This window comes from Aspergillus lentulus, assembly GCF_001445615.1.
Source record: "Aspergillus lentulus DNA, contig: Alt12, strain: IFM 54703, whole genome shotgun sequence".
In the NCBI taxonomy this organism is placed as follows: Eukaryota; Fungi; Ascomycota; class Eurotiomycetes; order Eurotiales; family Aspergillaceae; genus Aspergillus; species Aspergillus lentulus.
The window spans coordinates 2,145,569-2,164,146 of record NW_028322115.1 but is presented as its reverse complement, the minus strand read 5'-3'; the positions used below and the strand labels follow the sequence as shown (position 1 = coordinate 2,164,146).

Sequence of the window (18,578 nt, the reverse complement as noted above, 5' to 3'; positions counted from 1 at the left end):
AAGTTGGGTGCATATGGATGATGTATCGCAGCTAATCTGATTTTCTTCTCTAAATCGGGATAGGAGATTCGAATCCACCGAACACGAGTACGGATTGTTTGCCCCCGGAGGCTTTGCCGAATCAGATGAATCGCATCACATTGAGATCTTGAGACACTGAATTGTCCTGCTGCTACCGTATTTCTACCGAATTTGTGCCGGTTGTCTACGATGGGCTAGGCCAGTCGATTAATTTCCAGGGCCAGAGCTAAGAGTCGAAGACTGTGGAGAAAATGGTCGATGCAGCATCATTCGACCCTCCGTTCGATGCAATCAAGCAAAAGAACGGACCATTCCCCTGCTTTCAGGTCCCTCGGCTGGGCTCCGGATCGCTGACCCTTTGCAGGTCCGGGAGGTTCGGCTGCGTGCTATCCACACCGGACGTTTCAGACTTTACGATTCATTTTGCTAGCAGGCCGTGGCTTTTAGCCCGACAAACGCCTGGGCGTCCTAGGGCTTCTGATTCATTGCACGTTTTGCGCTAATGTGCATTCATCTAGAATTGTTCATCTTATTATATTGCGTTAAATTATTGTTTCACCTTCGAGTCCCTTTCAATATCAGGCAATGACCGGCCATTCAGCCCATGGAGGAGGACTCTACTGCCCCTCCTTTTCTTCTCAATTGATATATCCTCCGAGTCCTCCCTTAGCTCTCTTTTTTTTGCACTGCTCTTCAAGTCAATCTTTTAGTTTTCTGTCTGGAACAGCAACTGCATTCATTTCTGGGATTTGAGCCCAGGGCTTCCATTCATTACGTGCAACAGGAGCAGAGTCTCCAGTCAATCCTTTGCATCTGAATAGCAGTCTAGCACAGACTCTACACTCTTTCTTCCATTCTAGCTTCTTTTTCGCCTTCGAGACATATCAACATCCAACAATGTTATATCAACGTCTCACCACTTTAGGCGTCGCCGCTCTGGTCGCGGCCGCGTCGGTCTCTGCGAGCCCTATGGTCGGGGGCGCTAAAGCTCGCTGTCGTGCCGGGTACAACAAGGCCGTCTCCCACGTCCCAACAACCGATGAAGCAACTCCGTCCATGAATCCCCCAGTGGGGCTCCCAGCGGCTCCATCCCAGTCCGCCTGGCCCGTGGTCGATAGCCCTTCTGCTGCTCCCACCATACCCACTGTAGATGAGAACACCCCTGTCAAGAAGCCCCAGACTGATGAGGATCCCGATGCTTCCTCTTCTTCTTCTTCTTCTTCTTCGTCGTCAACGACATCTGCTCTACCCTCTTCTCCCGCTACCCAGGAACAAAGCACCGTTCCGGCAGCCTCTGCTGAGCCTGCAACGGCCACTCCCGAGACCATTAACAAGGCGGCCGCTGCTGCATCTTCCTCCAGCGGCACCACCCACTCCGGCAAAGCCACGTTCTATGGCGGCAATGTCTCCGGCGGAACCTGCTCGTTCACCGGGTACACGCTTCCCTCCGGCCTCTTCGGAACGGCCTACTCAGGCGCCGCATGGAACAACGCCGCAGAATGCGGTGCTTGCGTCTCCGTGAAGGGACCCAACGGCAAAACCATCAAAGCCATGGTACGTCTCCTCTTTTTCGTGCAATCGTATCATAACAACCCCCAGCTAACGACAGCTAGATCGTCGACCAATGCCCTGAATGCGAAGCCGACCACCTCGACCTCTTCCAGAACGCCTTCACAGAGCTAGCAGATATCTCCAAGGGTATCATTCCCATCACCTGGTCCTTCGTCGACTGCGGGATTACCTCGCCCCTCGTCCTCAAGAACAAGGAGGGGACCTCGCGCTACTGGTTCTCCATGCAAGTCATGAACGCCAACGAGCCCGTCGCGAAGCTCGAGGTTAGCACCGACGGCGGCAACACCTGGCAGGGAACTACGAGAACCTCCTACAACTTCTTCGAGCAGAGCAGTGGGTTCGGAAAGGATACCGTGGACGTGAGGATCACCGGCCAGTCCGGCGCTACCCTGACGGTGAAGAATGTCGGGACCAGCTCTGGGTCCACTGTTACCGCTAAGTCGAATCTGTAGAGTACAGAGTAGATAGTGGCATAGGATGGTGCGAGTAGGTTGGTCGCCCTCAGTTGTCGCGGAAGAGCAGATTTGTATTGAGATAGCACCCTGTCTGCATCCGATACGCGCATTTACTTTCTCTTCTTTGTATATTTCCGGATAATTCAGACATATTCTGATGTTTTCATTCCCATCGGTAAAGCCAACTGATTATCATGGCTATGCTTTGTAGGACTGCCTTAAGATTGCCTCATGTGCTAAGCTTGCCATTGCCAACAAGGGGGCCGAATCTTCCATGAACAGCGTTTTGTCATTTGGCTTTCGGAAAGAAGATCAAACTACGAAATGGCCCTGTGTAAATCTGAGAAATAGAATTGCAATTCCCATAACGCGATGTCGCAGGCTCCATTCCCAACCATGGTTTCGCCGACCCTTAAGATAGAAAAAATAACACAAGAGTAAAAGATACGTGGAACAAGGCAGACGACGGAAACGAGAAATCACGAAGCGCCGGGAAAACGACTCCGGGCTGGACAAATTAGGGTTGTAGATCATTGGTCACCTGTCTTCTTCCAGAGGCGGTGACTTGATGCAAGACATCAGAAAAAGATCAAGACGGCACCTGCAACCACGCCCAAATCACGGCTTCTCGCAGGGCTTGTTAGAATGGAATGAAACTGAAAACGAACTAACGGAGAGAAAGAACGGGTATGTTGGAATCTCAGCCTCCGAACAAGAACAGATCGTAGCACATGTATGACCATGAGATAGAGAAGCAAAGGGAAAGTCATCTATCCAGAAGCGCATTTCAACCTCAGACCTGACCCTGGTCGACCTCAAGTGGCTCGAGCTCTTCGGCATCGTTGTAGTCGTCGAACTCGAGACCTGCGTCGCGACAGCGCTGAAGCCACTTCTGTGCGATATCTCCACGGCGGTTGACTTCTAATTTCAACTTGGAATTCTGAGCGCTGATCTCGTTGATAGCATGACTTGTAGTCATGTTATTTTGCTCCCATCTCTCACTCATCGTTTTCTTCTCATCATGCAGCTGGCAGATGTACTCGATTGTACGCTGTAAAATAGCGCCTTTGTTCTTGTCACAGTTGGGGACCAGACGCGCTAACTGATTAATACCCTCGTTGATAGCTTCACGACGCCGACGTTCCACTGAATCAAATTTAGCTTAAATCACCCCATAAAACAGCAGCCGCAGCTTACCCTCTTTGTGATTGTTCTTGCGAATTTGGTGCCACTCAGGAGAACCAACGGACGGTTTTTGATTCATACTCTGGGCCTCGCGCGCAGCGTAGACAGCTGCGGCGGTCGAATTGTGTCCATGAGTAGGGCCCATAGCCTGACCCATATCATCGCCGAACGTCAACCCATGGGCGAGATTATTGGCGTCGAAAGAAGGTTCGGGGGGAGGCGGATACTTGTTTTGAGGATTGTGCGCGGCCAAAGCGGCTTTGGCAGTCAGAGCGTTCTCATCAGAGATACCGTTCTGTGGTCCGACATGTTGGAGGATTTGCTGGTCAATGTTGAGCTCCGAAGTAGAGGTAGGCAGACCGTGCGCATCATAGGAAGTAAGAGAGCTGTGTGCGAAATTGTTCTGAGCATCCGCGCCAGGCATGCTGCCACTACTTCCATTGGAAGAGCGGTTCAGGCGCTGAGGGTCCGGGCCCGCGCTGTCATCACCTTCGCGCTTGCGCTTGTTTGTGATATTGCTATCCGAGGCACCCAACGATTGGTCAGACATGATGTAGGATGTGGTGTTCTCACCCTGCAGGTTGGCGGAGTCAGCACCGGCCATGATAGTGCGTATCAGGTGATCAAACCGATCAAACCGACCCTTTAGACAGAGCAGATGTATTGATTCGAGATAGATTTCCTCAGACAGTTACCAAAAGGAGGTGTAGCATAAGGAACTTCCCTGCGGTTTAGTTTTGTGAGTCGGCAAGCCCAGTAAAGTGATGAGTGTAATAGTCAGGAAAACAATAATGCAGGCTATGGGAAAGAAAAGAGAGAAAATCCTCTCGCGAGTAAACATCCACCAAAAGGAAAGACATTGATGCGCTGAGAAGTGAGAAGTGAATATACTAAGACGCGTGAGGCTGGACGCGCCGGTCTCCGCACCATAGCATCAAAACAGACATTGGATGACTATCAAATCGAGGAACATGTAATAAATTATATTGATGGAATCAATATGCGCCGAAAAACAGTTGATGCGCAAACCATCAATCAGAAATCAAACCCTCATGGTCGCATAGTCGACATCGACATCAGAAACGCGTCATGACGGCTCTGCGACCGAGGTAACAGGGGAAGACAGGATAGCATCACAAAATCGGCCTCATCCGGATCCCGGCGGACGAGGCTGAGGTCCAGAGAGGGGCATGGTGAGATGCTTCTGGGGCCTTATTGAAGCTTCTGCACTAGTGGAGTATGGCAGAGGGACGATGCAATGATAGATAGTCGCGTATAGAATGAGTGAGCTCACTGTACCTTGGGATGGTCTGTCTATCACCTGACAGCAAGTCACCTGCCACGGGCAACAACAAGAGGCAGGTATATCGTAGTTCGATCGCGAAGACCAATAATCGAATTTGATCGCGAGGAAAGACTCAATATGAAAATGTCCAATGTAAAGACAACGGACGGACCGGAATAGTAAACGAACAGAAAGAAGTGGCGGCTTTTACAATAGAAAGAAGGGATATTGGAGGAGTAGAGTCGAGTAGTAGAGAGAAGCGCTCACGTGGCGAGGGACAATAATGGGAGCAGAACAGTCGAGGCGGCGGTGGTCCGGGAAGGCGTAACGACCTGAAGCGTAGAAGAATCACCTGACTTCGGTGGTCCAAAAGCCAACAGAATAGTCTTTCGTTGTCTCCACCGGAACTTCCCCTTCATTAACAGCAAAGGAAGTCAACTCCTGTCTGGAATTCAATATCTCTCCCATTAGCTTGTCTTTTTTACTACCCTCCCTCTTCGCTCTTGGATGTCATGTGCTCCAATCCCGTGCCCCCTCCTCTGCCAATGTTGGTCTTCTCATCGCTGATTGGTTGCGCGGATTACTCTGGGCGGTTGCCGGAGGAGGGGTTGACCCGGGGTCACGTGTGACTCATTTAAGTCTTTTGGTTATTTCTCGCCAAATCAACATGATGAAAGTCAAACAATTGGGCGGAAGTTTCCTGGTTATTTGAGGAATATGATGGGCACATGGTGGATACCATGTCTCATCTACCAGGGATTGAATGCACTGACTCGCGGCCGCTTTCAACAGTCACTATTGGTCTGAGGACAGATACCCCATTCATACTTTTAGTACCTTCACTCCTTCAGTGCTCATCCCGGTCGGGCCGACCCTCCTTTAGGGTCCTGGTAGGGAGCACGGTCCATCTGGAGAACGCCATCGCACAGTGGCGGGATGTACGCCGATGCATGCCATGCCTTGCCATATCTCTGACGGTCTCTGTCTCTCGAGTCTCGACCGACGCTGCGTAGTTGCAAATCCTCAGATACACACACAATCTGAACTTGCTTCACGCCTGATATTTGTGGCTCATGCTAGTTCAGTTATGCCATCTGCAAATACCTAGCCAGTTTCGGTTTGCCTCAAATACGACTCCATCTGACCTTTCGTGTCACATGCACATCCGGATTACAACCAAACTTTCCCACTTGAAGCGGATGGTGCTTTCCGCAGTGTCGATCAAAAAGTCTTCAAGCTTACTTTCGAAGATCATTTTGCTCTAGCTTCCCTCTGAAGGTTGCATTGATTTTAATAGGCCTTGTTTGGCTTGATGACAGACCGTCTGATAGATTGCGGATCAATCGGTCATGAGATAGGCCGTCATCGCCGCCATCCGGATCCGTCCAAGTAGGGTATGGACGCCAGTCTCGCATGGGTAGGTAGCACTAGTCTGTTCCCTCAAGGGGCTGGCATAGATGAATCTCTCGCGCATAATTGTCTAGATGGATCTGCGAAGGCAGTCGTGGTCTAGGAATGGTGCCTTCCAATGTCACATGGATCTAAGGAGGAGAATGATTATCAACCGTTCACATGATTGCTGCCATTGCAGCAAGGTTAACCCTATCGACTTCGGGCAGCTTCACAAAACAGAGAATCAGATATCCAGAGATTGTTGCGTAGATTTGGGCAGTTCTGGTACCGTGTCAAGTATTCCAACAAAAAGAGCAGTCAAGAGTCAAAAGCATATGACCAGTCGAAAACTCTTCCTCGCCAATGCTCAACAGTAGATGTCTCATCATGTACACCGTCAAATACGCCAGATTGTATACTTTAGCGCGGCAAAAGAAGCTGCAACGCTCACGCCTGCGACCTCTTAACCAATCCAAACACAATCTTCGGATCGGCTGTAGTATCAGCAAAGCAGATACCCTCTGTCGTCGCACCCAGCATATCCCAGCAAAGGATCTTCACATCGAACGGTAACTCCTCCCCAGCGTCGCCATCCTGCACCACCCCCGGGCGCTGCGTAATAGCGATAATCGCGCTCGTCCCCGCATAGCGCACCGATCCCTCCTCTCCACACCTATTCCCGAAGACGATGACAATACTCTTTTCCTTTGGGTCTCCGGCCTCATGGCCGTCAGATCCCAAATCAACATCGTGCCGCATCTTCTGCCTGACTAGAGGCCAAAATCTCTGTATCCAGTAATTAAAAGTATCCAAATCCGGCTTATCAGCCAGCGCATCCAACTCCTCCCGGCTCATAAACGTCGTCCAGGCCATCGACAGAATAACCAGCTGGGACTTGGAGTCGAGGACCCGATTCGCAAACTCCCAAGCCGTGAAGGGCGCCTCAAATTTATACGGGTTGATATCCATACATATCCCAAACGACGTAGCCACCCTAGACGTTAGCACATCTCCTCGCTCAGCGGAACCATTGTTAAAGACAAGCTGGTGGAACCCTTGCTCCGCCGTGCCTTCAGACGCCCACGTCTCGTCCGTGAAGTACAGGAACGTCTTGCGGTAATTCACCACCACCTCCCCCTCTTCACTCACAACAACCAGGGAATTATAGTACTTCTCCTGCGGTTGCGCGCTACTCTCCCCGTCTGCTGCTACTTCAATCTCGGGATACCCCACGCACACCTTACACCTGAGACGCGCTGCCGTCTCGCGTGCCCACGCAGCTGAGACGCCCTTCCCCGCGGGCTCAAGGAAGGGCCGTATGGCTTCCAGCGAGGGGAAATTGTACCCTAGCCAACAAGAACATGTCACTATTTACCGATCGGATAGGGACACCACATCACAAATATAGACCCCGCTGCATCCTGTTCCTAGGTACTGGTACTCACCCGTCAGAGCCAGTTCCGGCAATACCAGGAGGTCAGGCTTCAGGCTCTTGATCCCAGTTGCACAGCCGCTGTTCAGCAATTCGTTGGCCCTTTTGATGTTGCCGTCGACGTCGCCCACTCTAGGGGCAAATTGTAATGTGGCGATTCGCATTCCTCTGTGTTGGAGTCTAGATACCTGCACTAAGCACGAGAGACGGATTGCCTTCCTGGCTCTTGTCAGAGCCGAGGTGGTAGTAAGATGCCTGGTTAGAGAGGAAGAGGCGAAATGCCGTTGTAGTCCAACATGAAGAATTCTATGGACCTTGGCTGAGAGAATTGTGCAGAATTATTGACTTAACTGTCCATTTCTGAGCAGTCAAGTCAGCAAGATAGCTTAGATATGATTCGTTTTATTTTGGAAGTTCTCAGTTACAAGATGTGAGAGGACAATACGTGCGCCCATTGGAAACCGAATATTAAATCATGTGACAAAGATACCTGAGGCACCAGCACAATCCCCTAGTGATCGTCTCTATCTAGTCAACTCTCAGGTCTATGTTGCTCGGTGCGTGAACACAGATTTTGCTGTGAAAATGTAGGGTATTCTTATAATGCAGTTATGTACGACGCACACTTCCAGCGCCCGGTTGCTAAACTCCTAATGTAGCAGATACATCCCTTATCAAAAGACCAAAATCCGCAGAGAACGCCGTCGCATAATGCAATCGAGATGGTAGCTGACAAAATGTATACAGCAAAACAGAAGATCGCCATGGGCTGTTTAGCAGGCGTTTTCACTTCAATGCTGCAAGGGCGAACGTGAGCCTTTGAGATTAGGAAACAGATGGTGAGGCTCAATGACAACACCTATTTCTTGCCTGTTCCTTTACTTTTCTTCTCCGGGGTGAAGTTTAGCGGCTTATATGCTAGGCCCTTGCCCCCGGTAAGGCGAATCCTCTGTTCCGTTCGGGACAGCGTACGTCCTAGTCCCAAGTCTCTATCAGGGGCAAGAGCAACATCGTATCCATTGACTTGGTATGAATTCGGTGACTGACTTCGGGAGAAAGAGTGCGAAGATGAAAAGCTGCTACGCGGACTGAAAACGGAGCTTCGAGGCTCAGGGTGTGTCGACCAATGGTCGAGAAGTCTCGGCCCGCTCCTGAGTGATTCTGCGGCAATTCGGGCAGCGGAAAGGAGGAGTTCATCTTCGTCGACTTGGCGAGGCTTTGGAACTTCAGGCTTCTCCTCCTTTGCAGGCTTTCGAGCTGTCATGGCCTCAATCTGTTCCAATATGGGAAGTTTGGGAAGAGGTTTAATTGAAGACAGTGCCATAGACACTTTGCGTGGAGTAGGAGCCTCGGGTTTCGTTATTTTGGGTGCCTTTGGCTCGCTCCATTTCAGTTCTTGTTCATCTTCTTCGGGCAGAATGCGTTTGCGACTTGTCGAGAGGGTTTGTCGCCTTTTATTGGCCGCTTCCTTCAGGGCATCTCGCCATGCAAGGCGTCGTTCATCTTCTAAAGCTATATGCCTGTCAGATAGACCCGACAGGTGAAAAGAACGTCAATGGCTGTGGCCAAAAGTGCAACTCACCTGAGTTTCCATCTTCCTTTGCGGTCGGCTCAGGATAGATGCGAGCGGAATCATCTTCTTGAACAGCACCCACTGTGCTAGGTTCTGCAGGAGGGGGCGATGTGGCGCTAACGGGTTCAGGTGAGCTAGCCTTCGGGAATACTAGCCGAGGCTGCTGTTCCTCAGCGACATCTTCCACACAAGGCGCCACAGGCTCGTCTGCTGGTGTATTCGGTTCCAGAACTGCCTCTTCCGGTGGAGTCTTCAAGCCCTCAGTCGCATCGGCCGGTTTCTGTTCGGGTGCCTTTAACTCCACAGGCTTCGCCAATGAGGAAACATTGGTTGATTGAACAGGATGGGCAGCTTCCGGTGAATCTGTTGGGATCGTTAGAATTGACAATGTTCCTATACCAAGGGCGATGCCGTAGGGTAGAAGAACATACCGTCTTTCGCTGGAGCGAACAGATTACTTGCTTGCGCAAATGGAGATGGTGCAGAGATTGTTTCCGCAGGCTTGAAGAGACTTTGTTGAGGCTTTTCGGCTTCTGCTTTTCCGGGGAGAGCATTCTGACTAGCGAGACTGAAGATAGAGCTGGAAATCTGCGGAGCAGGAGATGGCTTGCCAGTATCGAAAATGCTTGTCGACGGCTGGGCAGCAGTCGAGCCAGGAGCCAGATCAGGTCTGGATATTGACGGAGTCTGGGACAGGCCGAATGGTGAAGCTGTAGGTGTTGTAGAGGGTTGGAAGACGTTTGGTGCTTTAAACTGAGAAGTAGCCGATGCAGGGGTTGTGTCAGGCTTTGTTGACATAAAGTTGTATGCTCCTGTCAAAAAGATCGACGTTGGTTGCTGACTACTGGACGCAGCAGGCAAGGTTGGAGTCTTCTGCTCAGTCACCGGCGTCTTAAATGGCGCAAAGGGCGAAGATATGCTGGCAAATGGGTTAGAAGGCGCAACTGTGGGCGCCGTTGTGGCACCGGCCGAACTAGTGCCGGAGAACAAGGAAGAAAAGGTCTTTGCCGGCTCGGAGGTTCGTGTTATATTGGTGGCCTGTGCAATCGAAGAACTCGAATTGCTTTGCGTAGGTGCCGCTTCTGCATTTGTTGTACTCTGTGAAAGTTCTGTGAATGCGTTGCGCAGGCTTGAAGCTGAGGCGGGAGACTCAGTAAAGACACCACCCTGCGAAACATTACCGTTCGTTTGGATGGCTGGTGGTCGCATTTCATTGTCATCGTCACTCACAAAGAGGGCATCATCGTCTGTGGGTGCTTCTGGCTCGGGGGCGGGTAGTGCCAGTGAGCGCTGCGGTAGAAAAGAGCTGTCAATCATTCCTAGAGTTGCCGCTTCTTTTATATTCAAGCCGAGTATGATCGCAACCATGCTTCTGCCTGCTCGCTTCGACTCGACATACTTTTCTGAGAATGAGTGTTCGGAAGACGGCTGGAAGGCTACGGATTCAATGTGTCAGTCGAAGTCAGATATGGCCGACATTGAGAAGCCTATAGTATAATTGCCGTAATCCGGTGGAATGAAAACAGAGCGAGTGAACGAAGGAAAGAAGGCGAGAGTGTTGTCGAGATCACACGTACCAATCGAGTCAACCGGACGGTTGCCCCAGTTGAGATAAAGATTACCATGAACATTCTCAGCAAACTGTAGATCTTGCTCTTCACAGAATCCAATCGTTTGGCTGTCATCGTCAAAGTGTAAGACTTTGGTCAGTTCGTCGACCGTCCACTCCTCATTCTTGTGTTGTTGAGAAGCGGGATAACGACAATATCCTTTCCATATTGAACGCATAGCTGTTTGGCGCATGTGGTTGAAATAGGTTTCAGCAACACAGGCCATCAGATACGAGACAGCCGGAGAATCAACCAAGTTGAAAAAGCGCGTGTAGAAGCCCTGTGCAATGGCGTTGGGGCGTTTGGCATCTAGGGTACCTTGATACTCCCATGTGTTGCCAGCAGCGGCGAACAACTCAAGGGCTACTTGAACCCGAGGCGAACTGCGTAGCTCTGCAGGCCATTTTTGCACACGAGCTTCTAAATCTGGTCGCTGGTCGTGAATGGAGAAGATAATGTAATAGGCCCGGAACTCGTCCTCATTGGGAAACGTGATGCGGCCTCGATTGTCGTCGTAATAGTACATCAGCGACAACATCGTATTGTTGAGTTGTTCTCGTTCCTGGTGGCGGTCAAAAGGCTCTTCGTTCGCAGGACTAGAGAGCAGGTGAAGAGAGACAATGTGGAACCGGGCAATTCTCTCCAGGCATGTGACTGCTATCTTCACGTCCTCCTCCTGGGTGAGCTGCTGGACGGAGAAATCGTTACGGATCGATCGTGTCCGATCCCAGACAAACTTGTGAATCAGACCAAGAGGCTCAGAACCACCAAGGATATGTCGAATCAGATAGTTGGTTGACTGAAGGAGTGCCTTCGGTGTTCGAATATCAGAAGGAAGCTGTTCATCGTAGCCGGCAGCTGATCTTCTGAAGCGTTTGAGCATTTTCGTTTCCATATTCTGCAATGTGTTTGTCGCAGGATGAAGAAACTATGGACAGTCAGTTCTTGGAAAAGCACCATACGACATCGTCTGTCCTATACCTTTTCGCTTTTGTCTACCATCTTCTGGACGATGCGCTCAACCCGCTCAAACTCGGGACACATGCTGGTGCAGGTACCGACGGGTGTAATTGCTTGATTCAGGGAAGTAGGTTGATTGGGGTCCGCCATCTGCCCTTTCCTGATCGCCTGTTCCCTTTGTTTCGCCCTATCAAGCTTGAGCTGCGAGCTGTCAGTCCAGAATCCTGGCCACTGATGGAAATCTAGTGCGGCAGAATGTCTTACTTTTTCGTATCGGTCATTGTAACTGTTCAGAACTGCCATGTCCTCCACTGGCACAGCAGAGCCCTCCACGCCATTTGTTCCATTTGACGGAAATTGTAGTCGAGGGTCTCTGTTAGAATCGACCATGCTCCCAGAAAATCCAGACGGTGCCCCAAATACACCAGAGGAGTCATTCGCGACACCAGGAAATGCTGGTTTCTGCTGCGGATCCTGTCCACCAGATGGTGAAGAAGAGGGTTGGTTCTGCTTCAACTGGGAGAAAGGCGATGCGGCAGCTCCTGTGGGAGCAGCGCTTGGGTCCGGTTTGCGCCAGGTGTTAGTCGGAGGACCAGCGCCTCGGATGTGACCACGGAGAGATCTCATTGCCGACGAGGCTCCTCGTCCTCGGCCACGCGCGTTGGATGATTTGGACTGGTAGGGAGTAGCCCGACTGAATGATCCACCGCGCCCTCGACCCGCCGGAGCCGTTGTTCCATCTTTCTGGGCGAGGCCAGCGAATGGGTTCGCTGGGCCTGCCATCTCGGGTAAAGTATGGTGAAAAGGATGACAATCTCAGAGCCTTTTCACCAGGGAAGCCGAGGTGTAGTCTGTTCGTTTATCGTCCTCTTCGAAGATGGGGGTTGATTGACGAAGGAAAGGCAGCTGGTGAATCAAGTATCCTAAAAAAGCCGACCTCCAATAATAGGTCGGAGGGCGTAACAACGCAGTTAGTTTGAGAAGCTACTGGAGAAAGACTGTCAACTGCGAAGCAACACAACGGGGAAGGAAGATAATGCCAGAACTCAAAGTGCTCACGCATATCAAACTCCAAACCGGGAAAAGCCATGACGCAATACCTTTGTATCTCAATTCTACGGCCTCGACGCGTTCAAGGGAAGAAGATGAGGCTGCTGAGAAGCCGTTGTTGAAAGCTGGGCTCGTCGCAGAGGTCGCCGGTGGCCGAACGCTTCGACTTTGCGGCGTGAGGAGATGTGACCTCCGTGCCAACGGCCATCGAATCGCGGCGCGAACCCGCTGGATGGACAGTTACCGAAATTGTCGCACAGTGTTATACCGTCTGTTGAATCCTTAGTTCATTGTTATTTGTTCGGCGCCGTAAACCGGTGGGATGAGGCGATATGGGTTCTTTGTTGCCGTCGCTTATGCAGCTCTCTGGAGGCTCAAAGCCGCGGGAAGGCGCCAACTGAATATGGCTAGCGCCACTTGCCGCGCGTTTACATCCGCCCTTCAAACTGCCCTATACACTACTACACTTTAGAGGGCGAAAGTCAATTATAGTGATTATCATATTTTGAGCAACAAAACTAATCCAGAAAGCAATCGCTGTTATAATGAAACACCCTCATGCCTCGTTACCTCTCATTCAGCCGATCGGCATTCAAGAGAACGAGCTTCGCCACAAGCGCCTCGCTGCCAATTGTCTAGATCATGATTAAGAAAAAAAAGTGAAATGAACAAACACAAGAACATCACCCATATCTGCATCTCACGCCATCTGGAGCCATCTCCAAACGGAGTTTCTGAACGTATGTATAAGGAAAAAGACATATTCAAACATAGAACAAGCAACGAGTATATATACTAAACGAAGAAAAATTTTGAAGTCATTGACAGGTACCTACCATATAAACCCAGGGAGGTCATGGCAGTCACTTGACGTGGAACAAGCCGCATGCCTAAGTCGGCATTGACAACAGGTCAGGGGCTGAGGAAGAGCAGAAGGGAAGTCGGGAAAACAATCATCAATGAACCGAAACTCCAAGGCTGCAGGAGGGTCAAAGCAGTGGGCGAGGATCCATCATTTAAAATCATGCATGTGGTCTATTTTGAGTCCAACTGTCACAATGGCCACATCAGCTAGAATGAGGGGCGTGCTGTGATGGATCACGAGGATGGCTCAAAGATCCTGTGCGGAAAGAAGGGCCTCTCATGCTCATGCCATCCATGCTTGAAGGTCTGTCTTGAGGCAGGTTCGGCAGGCCGTGAGCCATGTGAGGCATTTCCTGGGGATGAGACGTCGGGGTCATGGGAAGCTGATATGACATAGTAGTCTGAGACATGGCGTGACTGGGTGAAGTGCCATACTCCATTAGGTTGAAGAGATTGTGTCGGAACGAAGGCGTCCAATGGTCGAAGCTGGCCGAGTGCTGCATGGGCAGGGGTGCTTGGCGGTGGTGGGAAATCTGATCGGGGGCGGAGGAGGTGATGGGCGCCTGTGTTATATAATCGAAAGCGGCAGGTGTCTCATTGGGGCTGACAAGTGCTGTTGTTGCAGGGGTTCTGAGCATCTGCTGCGATGCATAATCTTCGGTATACTCAGAGGCCGTGGGAAAGAAGGTCCGATCATCCCGGGGTGCCTCACCGAAGCTCAACGACTCCGGTAAAGGGAACAGCTGGTTTCTGTCATCTCCCATATTCATTGGGCGACTTGGCGCCGCCATGCCCATGTGTTCGACTGAGCTCGACATCAGGTTGGTTGAGTTCACCTCAGAGTGGTGAATGGGGAGTGCCTCATCCGCATTATCGTCTTCTTGCTCATGCTTCTGGTCCGGATCCACATTGGACTCGGCATCCTTCTCTTTCGGGTTCGACTCTCGGTTGACAACATATACGATTGTGTTGGCATCTGAGGCTCGTCAACAGCTGGCAAGATGAATTCTCAAGGAAAGAAGATGCTGCTTACCAACTTCTCCTCTTTCATAGCGTTCTTCCATCCTTCTCACTCTGAAGACCTCGTCCAAGATTTGGAGTCTGTGGGGACCTCTGAGCTGCCGCTTGCAGTCGTGGGCAATTTCCTGCAATTGATCTGTGGTAATACCAAATCTTCCAAGCTTGCGGATGATATGAATTAACAGAGACAGGCGTTCTAAATCTGTCAGCAAAGTTACTTGACACAGGAGATTTTCTGGAGGGGTCCACATACGATCCTTTCGAAGATGGTCAGGCTCCTTGTGAACCACATCGGCGGGCCACCATTCGGGCTTTGTCTTCTCTGGGTCGCCCTTCTTACCAGGAGGAGCTCCTGCGGGGGGTTTACCTCCATTATAGGGGTGCTTGACTTGCTTTCTTGGCTCGATGAACTTAATGAATGCCTTTGCAATCTGGCGACAGTTGAGCTGCTGGAAGTGCTTCAAGGATCTCTCATAGTAGTCGAGGACTTTGGGAGTATCACCAATTTCGAGTCCGACCATGTCCACTGATCCACAAGCGGGCGTTTCCTCAACGGGGCCTGAGAACTGGACGGATGGCGGCACACCGTACATAGAGTGGGCTGGGGAATTTCTGCGCCGCTTGTTCTGACGGTAGGGCAAGTGACCAAGCGGTTGTTGAGGATCATAGCTATATGGTGTGGCACCGGCACCTGACAGCCCTGTTCAAATGAGATCAGCAAGAATAACGTACTTGTGTGCGGAGGGTTTACATACTTCGAACCATGGGGCGCTGATACCCGATCTTGGCACCAAGGATTTCCAAAAATCTTTCACGGACTTCGGGTGTGAAAACAGTCCCATTTTGCTCCTGGATAGACGGAGACTCCGTCACCTTGAGTCTGCCCATGTTGTCGAGATAGATCATGGCGTAGTGGGCGTAAGGGATGTTGATCGATGAACGCACAGATAGACCCATGGGCTATGTAGGAGATGAGTCAGCTCCATATATGTCTTTTCAATGCTGGTATTACTTACTGGAGCATTATCCCAGCTGTTGACATCGTCCTGCATGCATGACGCTGGCCTTTTACTGGAGCCCACCCCAGGAGCAGGTGCGCTGAACACCATTATGTAATTTGAGAGGTTGACGTTGACAAAGGTACGGCAGGTTTCGTTGAGCCGGTGTATCGTTTGGACAATCTCGAGTTGGACGTTTCTCAGGCAGTACGGTTACTGAATTGCTCTGAGAGGTAGATAGTGCTCAACACATGAAGATGCCGTCGAGTTCGGAGCGTGTTTACAGCTGCGATGGCAGCAATATATATTGTCTCCGAGGTCTTTGTTCTATCTTCCAGCGGGATCAGAACCAGGTGGTCCGAGATGGTGATGAGGCTGCAGAGATCCAGGTCTGGTGAAGCCACGGCAGGCAAAGGCCGCTGATTAGCTTTGGTTTGACACTTGGAAAGGTGCAGCATGCCAGAAGCCTCAAGGGGAAACAAGATACAGCAATGAGAAAGGCTCAAAATTGAGATAAGAACGTCAAGATGGAGGCGAAAGCCAATACGGCGGTTCGAGTCCATGACCCCGCCATCTGCTGTAGTTTGCTTCTGAAGGCAGACGAGCAATTTCGAGGCAGATCGACGCCCATCAAACAGAGTTGAGAGAGGGTAGTATGCGTGACAAGTGACGACATGCTACTCACAGGATGCACCCAGATGAGAACGGAGATCAAACACCCAACGGGATTCGAGAGCAAACAATCAAGATCGGCCCGGTAAGGTGGGAGATGCTGCAAGATGGATGCTGGCAACCGATTTCGGCACACAGATGGGCAGGTGTGACAAGTTGCAACAGAGTTGGAATTAGATCAAGAACTACTTGGTCCTTTTCTTTGTTTTCTGCTCCGGGGATATGTACGGTAAACGAGGATGGTGACACAAAGTCAAGTCATGAGAAGGGACAATCAGTGATTGACAGATGAGAAGTTACCCAATAGCTCAAGGGAACACTCGAGGTCCTGAAGGTGAGAAGAAGTAGATGAGAAGAAGAAGGATTGGAGCTTTAAGACGGGGGAAATGGCAGTTTTTCAGTGTCGGCGATGAGAGATCGGAATGCCTGTACCTCTGGGATATTGAGAATAGCGATCGAACATAGAACTAGAAGCGCCTCTGGGACTTTTTTTTTTTCTTTTTTATTTATTATTTCCCTACCTTTTTTTTATATTAATATATTATTTTGTTTTGTTGGGCCCCTCTCTCAAGTCAAGCTGCCATCGAATCGAAGGGCCGTCCCGATTTGGCCATCTGAGACTCCGATTTAGTGGAATGACCCGCCAACATGGATGATCCTTGAAGCGCATCAAACTCGAAACGCAAGATAGTCTCTAGTCTCTACGGCTGCTAAAAAGCACCGGTCCAGAGCTGCGGGCTGCATCTCTCAGGCAAGAACATGCAGCAGTAGGGCGGTAATCGTACTTCTTTTATTTATTTCTTTTTGTAAATTACTATAGTTGTTAAATGGTTTTATTTCCTACATATTTATCGAAATTATTCCTTTTTCTTTTCTGCAGCCATTATTCGCATGGACACTTTCCTCATATTTACCCATAGTTGTAGATCGTTTCAACCACTCCCCAAGCCTCATGCTCTACTATTTGGTAGGCTTTGTTCGGAGGATGCCAGTCAAAAGCACCGTGGCTTACCGATGCTTGCTCCACTGCCAGAGGACTGGAACGCTGGTTTCTAGATTAGACACCTAGGTTCAGATTCGATATCTAGAGTGCTTGCCCAGATGGCCATCAAATGCACAACATCTACAACAGATGATTACTACAGACTGTGAGGAATCAACTCATAAAAAAAGGCCCTTATTGGTCAGTCTGTCAGCATAATTAGTCGTCCGTATGAGTACTCAGTGGATATTTTTACGAAAATGTCAAGAGCACCAGAGCCAAAATAGCAGAATGGGGAGTTGCTCTATTAACAGATCGACTAGTTTGTGGTTAGTCAGGACTCTAACAGCCACTTGGGCCCGGGGATGAGAGTTCCTGGGACGCCATTACTGTAGCAGTGGCCCCCTCGTCATTAGAGACGGTCTTTGGCACCCAGTTGCTTCCCAGCAGAAATCGATTGTTTTTTTCCAAACACCGGGGATTGCTGCTCTCCATGCAGTGGTAACTCATACCATCTGTGCTTTGTCGTGCTTTCATGGATATTGCCTGTGGATCAAATTGGTTGACATTTTCCGGTACTGAGCGCCATGCTATGGATATCGAATCCCGGTCCCGCCTAGTCACTTGTTCAGTACTTATGTCTAGTCTTCTTCAGCGCACAATTCTTAGCATACCTATCCATTGTCGTCCGTCCAGTCCCCTCTACCTTAGATTACAGTACGTGGAGTACCTCAAACTGACAGAAACCCCAGCCAATCCTCCCAGTATTCTCCATCAGTTTCCCCGGTTGATTTGCATATTGTACGACATGACTCCATAGATCAACCAGAAATGTATCTACCTACCAAAACCGCAGCCGGGATTTGTAAACAGACCTTTTCCCTGAAGAAAGAAGTCACCGTGCACAGGCCACAAGCGTTACCATTTTACTTCAGAATCAAACTTCAGGGCGGTTTTCCTTTCGTCCCCGTCCCACATCGCTCACGCTTGGACCAGGTGCTTTGCAATCTAGCCCCAAGTAGTAAGTATTAGCATCCAAAGCTCCGTATCTAGCCTATCCATGTGTCTACCGTACACCATGTACTGCCCCTCTACGAGCATACGTACAATTACAGCGTACCAGCGACGATCGAGTACCTCGTACAGTACTGTGTGGCTAAGTCGACTTGCACCTGAGGGTACTTGATACGCAGAATCCGTTGCTCTCAGCCTCGAAGAGCTCGGAGACTCCGAGTCACCGCCACAGTTCAGTTGATCACTAGCCACATCTTGCGTCTCTCACATTGTAGACTATGGGATGATGCACGCACAGTCTTGGTAAATACTCCGTACGCGGCAGCGAGATCCTCCTCGCCACCATGTGCATCACTCATCCAGGATGTGAACTCGAGTTCAAGCTTCTAGCTGGTTCCATGATTGACATTCCCGGTCCTCCCATCGTACTTCTGCACACACATCAAGCATAATGGTATCATCTTGGACAGGGTTGCTGTGTTACCGACAAGGG

At 50.3% G+C, this 18,578-nt stretch overlaps 5 protein-coding genes across 5 annotated transcripts; 1 reads left to right on the top strand and 4 right to left on the bottom strand.

The window, feature by feature from the left end:
- Window positions 1-918: 918 nt before the first annotated feature.
- Window positions 919-2,045, top strand: ALT_6631 (putative extracellular cellulase CelA/allergen Asp F7-like; the record flags this gene model as incomplete). The annotated part of the gene is made up of 2 exons (XM_033558142.1): window positions 919-1,575; window positions 1,635-2,045. 2 exons carry the CDS (start codon window positions 919-921, stop codon window positions 2,043-2,045), a joined length of 1,068 nt encoding a protein of 355 aa, XP_033414033.1.
- Window positions 2,046-2,841: 796 nt separating this feature from the next.
- On the bottom strand, window positions 2,842-3,837 carry ALT_6630 (basic helix-loop-helix domain-containing protein; the record flags this gene model as incomplete). Its single annotated transcript, XM_033558141.1, has 2 exons — window positions 2,842-3,194; window positions 3,246-3,837. 2 exons carry the CDS (start codon window positions 3,835-3,837, stop codon window positions 2,842-2,844), a joined length of 945 nt encoding a protein of 314 aa, XP_033414032.1.
- A 2,520-nt stretch (window positions 3,838-6,357) lies between these two features.
- Window positions 6,358-7,506, bottom strand: ALT_6629 (putative protein N-terminal asparagine amidohydrolase; the record flags this gene model as incomplete). The annotated part of the gene is made up of 2 exons (XM_033558140.2): window positions 6,358-7,256; window positions 7,356-7,506. The coding sequence occupies 2 exons, from the start codon at window positions 7,504-7,506 to the stop codon at window positions 6,358-6,360; spliced, it is 1,050 nt and encodes a 349-aa protein (XP_033414031.2).
- A 695-nt stretch (window positions 7,507-8,201) lies between these two features.
- Window positions 8,202-12,268, bottom strand: ALT_6628 (SAC3/GANP family protein; the record flags this gene model as incomplete). The annotated part of the gene is made up of 6 exons (XM_033558139.2): window positions 8,202-8,854; window positions 8,925-9,278; window positions 9,347-10,351; window positions 10,493-11,453; window positions 11,507-11,686; window positions 11,750-12,268. The coding sequence occupies 6 exons, from the start codon at window positions 12,266-12,268 to the stop codon at window positions 8,202-8,204; spliced, it is 3,672 nt and encodes a 1,223-aa protein (XP_033414030.2).
- A 1,334-nt stretch (window positions 12,269-13,602) lies between these two features.
- On the bottom strand, window positions 13,603-15,528 carry ALT_6627 (DUF2841 domain-containing protein; the record flags this gene model as incomplete). Its single annotated transcript, XM_033558138.2, has 5 exons — window positions 13,603-14,375; window positions 14,433-14,615; window positions 14,673-15,119; window positions 15,175-15,379; window positions 15,436-15,528. The coding sequence occupies 5 exons, from the start codon at window positions 15,526-15,528 to the stop codon at window positions 13,603-13,605; spliced, it is 1,701 nt and encodes a 566-aa protein (XP_033414029.2).
- Window positions 15,529-18,578: the final 3,050 nt, after the last annotated feature.